Below are 7500 nucleotides of genomic sequence, written 5' to 3'. Positions count from 1 at the left end.
GTGCCACCGACCAAACCGAGGCTCTGCCCCTCGTCGTCCGCAAAAACTCCTCCGACCAATCCGCCTCAGCCCCGCCAGCTGGCAGCCACCATGCCTCCCTGCACCAGTCCCCACTCTCGGCCACCGCTGGCTTCTCCACCTCCTCCTTCCGCCACCCTTTCCCGCTGCCCCTCATGGCCTACCCCTTCCAAAGCCCCCTGGGCGCTCCATCGGCCTCCTTCCCGGGGAAAGAGCGCGCCTCCCCTGAATCCCTCGACCTGACCCGGGAGACCACCAGCCTGAGGACCAAGATGTCGTCGCACCACATGAACCACCACCCCTGCTCACCAGCCCACCCCCCCAGCGCTGCCGAAGGCCTCTCCTTGTCCCTCATAAAGTCCGAGTGCGGCGATCTGCAAGACATGTCTGAAATCTCGCCCTACTCGGGAAATGCAATATCCTTTTCGAAAGACAAGCGATAGCCTGGAGGTAGCTAGTGGGAGAGAATGAGGGTCTGTGCCCGCACCCCAGGCGCTGCAAGAGTGGGGCAGTCATGGGGGAGTGTGGGGGGGTTTGGCTAGGCCAAATAAAATGCCAGATGTTGGCTGATGGTGCTCCTTCAGCAACAGCATTCACATAAAATAGCCACTCACCCTCCCTGAGCCTTTTAGACCATCCCATGGGGCAGAAGCTGAGCCAAGGCCACAGTATGGGTGCTGGTGGGTTTCCCTGGGCCAGCAGGTCCTTCCCCAGGCAGGGAGGTGATTGAGGGGGCATGGCCCTCTGCTGAAAGCCATTCAAGCCACAGCTGCCTCCTTTCCCTCCCAAGCCAGGCCAACACACGATCTGCATTAATGGTGTCATGGCTGGGGCTTGCAGAGAGCCACGGTCCGGTCATCACGAGCCTTCGGCTCTCAAGCCCGTAAGGGAAACGAAGCACAAAAGACACAGGTATTGATATATTCAGGCTGCATCAAGTTCTTTCCCCCACCCAGAGGTCTGTTCCTCAGCCCTTGTGCAGCTGCCTGCTATGCATGATTAACCTCTGTTCAGCCATACACAGAAATCTTTTGTCCTAACATACACAAAGCAAATTATTTTGGAAAGCTAGAGAGAACAATTAAATATAAAACTTCAGCTGTATTAAATTTACAGGACACTTCCCCTGCTTAAAAAAAAAAAGATAATAAAATGATAATAAAACCTCTCTTTTTAGCTCAATAGCAGGCTTTAGTTACAGGAAAAAAATACGTCTCTGCCTTTATTTAGGAATATCCAGACATAGTCATGATTTTTTTTTTTTTTTTCCCCGCCTGGAAACTAGTACTAGATTTATTTTTTTTCTTTTTGAGCAAGAACACCTCCCACTCCTTGCATCTTTTCCCCTAATGTGCTTTTTGGTCAAAAGATTTTTCTTCCAAGTGCAGTTGTATTAAAAGTGAACAAAATGCCGTATCTGCCTGATGCTAAAATTGAGGATTCTGAATAAAGGGTAGATCAATATTTTATCCCAGCTCCAAGACCCCAGCAGAAGGCAACAGCACAAGCACAGAGCCTTAGATGCAGCTAATTTTGTTCCTCAGAGGATGAGAGTAATTGTGACTGAATAACTCCCCCTCCCTGAGTAATGGCAGTGATGCTGAGGAACTTGTCCCCTTTCCGAGGTATCACATGAAGGCAAGTGCCCCGTCAGTGAGTGTCTTCTAGGCAATTAATAACTCGGGTGGTTTTAGATAAATTTCACCAGATTTCATGTAGAAGTCTGAAATCCCCAGGAAGGTGCTGGCAGGGCTGGTTACCTGGACTTCCCATCCCTGCTGTGGCAGCAGGCACCACTGGGACGAAGGCAGGTGGCTGCAGGTCCTGAGCCCATCACCATGAATGTTTGATCCAACTTAGGTCAAGTCTGAGTCGAAAATTTCTGACCTGTATGAATAATCCCATTTCTACAGGGAGGAAGGTTCCTGGTTTGAAAGCACCTTCCTTAGCTGTTGGTGTTTTAAAGAGCCAGCCAGTAGCAGACATGACGTTTGAGGGACCTCTTTGCCGAAAGAGGATCTCTCTGCTGTGTCGGTAGCAGGGAAATCTTCACCTCGCTATGTTTGTTGTATGGCAAGACAGAGGAGTCGTCTAACACCAGCATCACTCGGCAGTTACTGCCAGCTACTTTTGGAGGTCCAAACCAAAAATCTTTCTCGCATATTGAAATGCAGGCTGTGATGCTCGGAAAGCAGTCCTGAGGTCACAGGAGCGGCAGCCGAGGGCAAGACTCAGGCCAGAGCAATTAAGTAATTTCTACCAAACAGAACAGAGGCGTACTAATTGTTTTTGTGTAAAAGCAGTTATCCTATCCTGGGAGAGGAGTGATCGGAGGTGAAAAATGCCAAGTGTGTGAACAAGGAGTAGTTCTAGGACTGCACGTGATCCTCTCCACCCATGGAGCATATCACCCTCGCCTCTGCAATTTCTCCCCCTTTCTCCTGCTGGTTCTCACCAGTGATCGCTAATGGAGCTTGTTGCTTCTGCTGAAACGGGGGTGCGAGAGTCCCCGGCCACTCTGAGGCTCAGCGAGGGGAAACACCATGTGCTGGAGTGATGCCTTTCCTCCTTCCTTGCCCCGCTCCTTCCGCTGCCACTGTGAAAGCACTCCCACCTAGACCCTGTTGCAAGCTGGGGTTTGATCTGGGTTTAGATATAGACCTGTTGGGACAAAGAGATTTATTAAGTAGTACTTTTACGCAACGTGTTCCCTGCTGTACAGCTCAGCTGCAGGCACGGATGTTTTTTTCTAGCAGCAGCTCGCTTGTCCAGGTAGCTTACAGTTTCCAGGGAAAGGCACAGTGTGGAGGTGGATTTGTTTGTGGTCCATTCTGTTGTGATGTCTTTATTTTATGTGGTTGAATGTCCACATATAGGGAATATATTTCTTGAGAGAAGCAGATCTTTCTTCCCTGCAGAAAGCAACATCTGTTTTCCTGGACAATACAGCCAGGATGAGAACATAAGAGTAGCAGATACAGCCAAGTTCAGGTTTTAGTAGTAAGCTAAAACACCAAACTAGCCAGTTTTTTTTATTATTATTTTGTTCTTTTTTTTTTTTCAAACTAATGCCTGTAAAATGTATCTGATTGTTCTTTGCTGAATTGCAGAAGGAAATGGTTAATGTTTGCGTATGTTGCTAAACAAGATAAGATGCACCTGCAGCATGAATTCCCATCTTGGTCATGAATGCAGTCTGTATCTTTGCAAACTAATCTGTTTAATCAAATATTAAGTTTTATTCAAATTCCAAAAGAAACAGACAGCGAATTGTTTTTCTGCGTGGTCTTCCTTTGTCATGCATCCTCTTTGCATCTCAAGAAAAATAGCCTTGTTCAGTCGCAAAACATTTGCATAGGTCAAAATTGAAGAACAACAGTAGTTTGTGTGCGGTTAAGACATCTGTAAAGGTGAAGAAGTTTAGCATGCTCTTCCTGGCAGGAGGGCTTTAAAACATTAGTGAAACTTTCTACGATTTATTTATTTTTAAACAGAATTCCAATCCAACTGGAATGAGTTTCACAGTCCCAATATGTGAAAGCTGTAATTAGTGAATTACAACATTTTGAAATGAGGAGTTATTACATCTGACTAGAATTAAACTAATTAAACTTAAAAAAAAATGAGCGATCATACAGCAAGTGATTGTACAGCAAGCTGGATAACTCGGTGCTGTTGATAAAACCTGGGCGATGAACGAATACGTTCCAGCCAGCCCGTTCTTTGGAGGGTCTTGAAGATGCTCTGAGATACGGTTATTGGGAGCTTTGCTGATTAAAAGCACCTGAGATGTAACTTAAGGAGCAGGCTGGCTTCGCTAGTGCAGATTTTTTTTGCCTGATAAAGCCTATTCTTACCTCTTTTCCTTCAGCTCAGTACATGTGTGGGCTAGAAAATCCTGTAGGGCATTTGTGGGAGCTCCGGCTGGGAGTTATAGGAGTGAAAGATCATCTCCACTGAAAAATATTTTTGCAAAAGAGGAGTGTTACCTGGGAGGACTGAAGTGCAAATGAGTCAGAGGCTGTGCAATGCCACCCCTGTGCCTCTCCAGTTAAAACGCACAGGAGCGTGTGTATGTTCCATTCCCCCCATGTTTTGCTTCCTATTTCTTAGCGGTTTTGCCTTTTTGCTGCTGCTGCTGTGTTAGGTGAGGCTGCCTTGTGCTGTGTAAACGCACAATGCGGAGACTCTCAGGTTGTTTGAACACCGCTTGAGGTTCAGCTGCAGTACACTGTTCCTCTGATCTTTTATGTTCCTGAGCAGATGTCTTTCATTAATTTATGGATTTATCATCTTTTCTTTCTCTCCTTTTTTTTTTCTTTCCTCTTTTTTTTTTTTTTTTTTTTTTTTTACACCTGGCAGCTGGCTCAAGTTTCAACAGTTATTGTCTATTTTGCATTACCCATAGAATTGAATGTCATCTGTCTTCACAAAGCTATAGCTAAGAGAATTGAGGCAAGCCACACGAGCTGCTGGGACAGAGCTTGTTTGCGTTCCATTCGGCACCCCTCCTCCCTTTACCTCCTTAATATTTATTTGTGCTCGTTTTCTTTCCTGGCCTTGAATGGGGCTTAGCTCGTGTTCGGTACAGCTGTATGTTTACTGAATCTATTTCATCATGAGTCATTGTGCGTGTGTAAGTATCCTGGAAACAGCTAGTGCTTTCTTGGAAGAACAGTTGCTTTTCAGCCCAAGCACTTAAAAAGGAAATTAAGCAATTGGTCAGTTCAGTTTTTTTCTGAAATAGCAATGAGTTATCTAATTCTTAGCTCTTAAGTCTGTCATTAACTATTTTTTGCTAGATTATTACAGATCATATCTTTTGTCACAGCAAAGCGTTAACCTTAGGATCAAGATATACAGATTTGTTGCATATTTGATATCGCTTTAAGGCTGCCAAGTGCTTGAGAACAAGTCTAATTTTAATAAAAAATGGATTTCTGGGAATTTGAGTCTCAGAACATCTTTTAATACATGTTTCATTCAATATCAATATCCTCTGGCATTAGAGCAGAAAATATTTAAAAATCCTAAATGCAGAAGGAATCCAAATGCTTAGACAACTGTCTAATGTGCTTAAATCCAGCAAATATGAGAGGTTTTTTTTAAAGTTTAAGTCCATCTTTAGCTTGCATTGAAAGAGAATATACACCAAACCTGATATTAACATGTTGTCAGCGTCAGAGGAATTGCAAATTAAGGAGACTTAGGATTTTATTTTTTTTTTTCCTTTACTTAGTGGAGTACCCCTCTGGACCCCCACTTTCCTGAAAGGATCACATAACAAAATGGATTTCTGGTGTAGAAGTTTTGATTTGTCTAAAACTCTTATCACTAAGCAATAGGTGACAGCTTGCTACTATTATTTCACTTACGTATTTTGACAGATGGTACTGCAGAGTGTAATGCTCTTTTAGACTTCTCTATCAGTCTAATGGAGGTAACTGGAGGTTCTTTCAACTCTTCTCTTGGCACAAGAAGTATGTCAGTCATAAATTATCTTCTTTGTAATCATTAAGCATCTAAAACAAAATGCAAGTTCAGCTGAGCTGTTTTCTGTGTACTTCCAGATAATAAGAGGTTTTTAAACTAATATTGTCAATGACTTTTTTTTTTTAAATGCTACATTTTTCTGAGCTAAAAATGAACCTTGTGACTGAAATAAAGGGGGAGGGTTTCAGGAGATCTCACGAATTAGAGAAAAAGGAATTCTGTTGAAAAAGCCTAGCTAATCATCAGTAGCTTGCTGATAAAAATCAGTCTGGGTTTCCCGTCTCCAGGCCTGGAATGAGATGTTCTGTGCTGATGTGCGCCTGGCCGTAAGGTGGAAGAGGCACCTTGGCTGCGGCGCATCTGTCAGCTTGGTTGACCTTCCCCTCACCGTAAGGTGTGAAGTGAGTGAAATTTTCAACAATTGTGTTTAGGAGAAACAGTCCTTAGAGAAGCTTCTGGGAAGAACCCTTAATTGACCTTGTGGGGGCCACATTGATTTTCTCCACGTGCATCTTCATTTCTGATAAATTATAAAGCCATTAATTTGCTGAGGAAATGGCAGGGCCAGCCTGCGGCACAGATGTGACCAGAGCCGTCCTAGCACGCAGTACACAAAAGAGAGCCAAGAAGCTGGGAGAAAAATCAGCAAGCCGAGATTGTTATGGTTAGCTTCACATTCCCTTGGGAACTCTTTTAGTTGCTTCTGTTTACAGACCTAAAAGGTAATGATGTTTCCAGGATAAATAGGCTGCCTTATAGGGTAAGTGGCCATTTATTGATCTGCTAGCCCACATTTATCGATTGGTTAGCCCCAAATACAGCTTCGTTCTCCGAGGAGTTAACTGTGTAAATCAGGAGGCGACAAGTTTGGGGCGGGGTGGGGGGGGAGGACAGAGCGGCAGAGGGGCTCTGCCTATTACAAATTTCACTTTGATTTGCAAGGCAGGCACTGGAGCAAAGCAACAGCAGGACTAGAGAGAGTTACTGAAGATGTAAAAATTTATCGAGACAAACGAAACAGGTGAAACTTGCTGCTGGTGTAAAACGTTGCTCACAGTGATAAAGCGCCTCTGATTGTCTCACGTGAATTTGTTCTCTTTCGTACAAGTGGCACGAAAAAAAGCCGCCAAGAGAAAAAGAAACTTTAGCTGGAATTGCAAAGGCGAAGGAGAAAAAGCTGCCGATAAGTTTTCTGTGGCACATGCTTCGTGCATTTGTTTCCTTAGCAACAAGTGAGCGTACATATGGTACACAAGCCGTAAACTTGCAAGATTCCTGCGAGCCGGCACCAAAACTGATAGGAAATACAGGGTTTAAGTTACATGGCCTCGCATCCCTCATTCACCTGTTTTACAGAAAATTACAGTGCAGCAATTTAAATGTTAATATTTTCTCCTGTAGTCTGAGGAACCGTAGAGTGTTTAAGGGGGCACTTTGCTAGCTCTGTACGTTCAGAAACTGCTTTCTCACAAACAGCATTTTCCTTTACTAACTCAATCCTACATGCAGGAAGGTTTGTCACCGAATCACTTGAAAAAGGCCAAGCTCATGTTCTTTTACACCCGGTACCCAAGTTCCAATATGCTGAAAACCTACTTCTCAGACGTAAAGGTAAGAAAATCTCTTTCCGTCCGCTCTGTCCTTACTGCATGCTGTATTTGCTCATGAAAAGGTGTTGTGTTATCGTGTCAGAGATTAATAATATTTCTGGGTACACAAAGGTTACAGCTGACTTTATTCACTTGTTCTGCCTGTTGAGGTGTACACTACTTGTGCCTAGACGAGGAAAGGGGAGGCTGGTGGAGTTTGAACTAAAAATAAAAAATCACTGAAATTTCAGTAACAATAATTGTTACTGTAAATGAAACAATTTTCATTATACATATCCTATTAAAAAAGGAGATTTTTGTGGTGGCAGAAATGTACTTCCAAGAACATTTTGGAGCAGTTCTCAAGTGCTCCCTTATTGTTTCATTTCGGTTGGTTTCC

The 7500-nt window shown here is 43.8% G+C and overlaps 1 protein-coding gene across 2 annotated transcripts in view; it reads left to right on the top strand.

Annotated features, from left to right (window-relative positions):
* The window catches only part of PROX1 (prospero homeobox 1), a 36331-nt gene that overhangs the window by 1288 nt on the left and 27543 nt on the right, over positions 1-7500 (top strand). For both annotated transcript variants that reach the window (XM_010128563.2, XM_086745189.1), the window contains exons 1-2: positions 1-434; positions 7015-7122. The exon at positions 1-434 is cut by the window's left edge and continues 1288 nt beyond it. In XM_010128563.2, coding sequence (XP_010126865.1) covers positions 1-434; positions 7015-7122 — 542 coding nt within the window. The remainder of the gene's footprint in view (positions 435-7014; positions 7123-7500) is intronic.

Source organism: Chlamydotis macqueenii, chromosome 3 (assembly GCF_036417535.1).
Source record: "Chlamydotis macqueenii isolate bChlMac1 chromosome 3, bChlMac1.mat, whole genome shotgun sequence".
Lineage (NCBI taxonomy): Eukaryota > Metazoa > Chordata > Aves > Otidiformes > Otididae > Chlamydotis > Chlamydotis macqueenii.
Note: the sequence above shows the minus strand (reverse complement) of the source record. Positions and strands in the feature narration are given on the sequence as shown.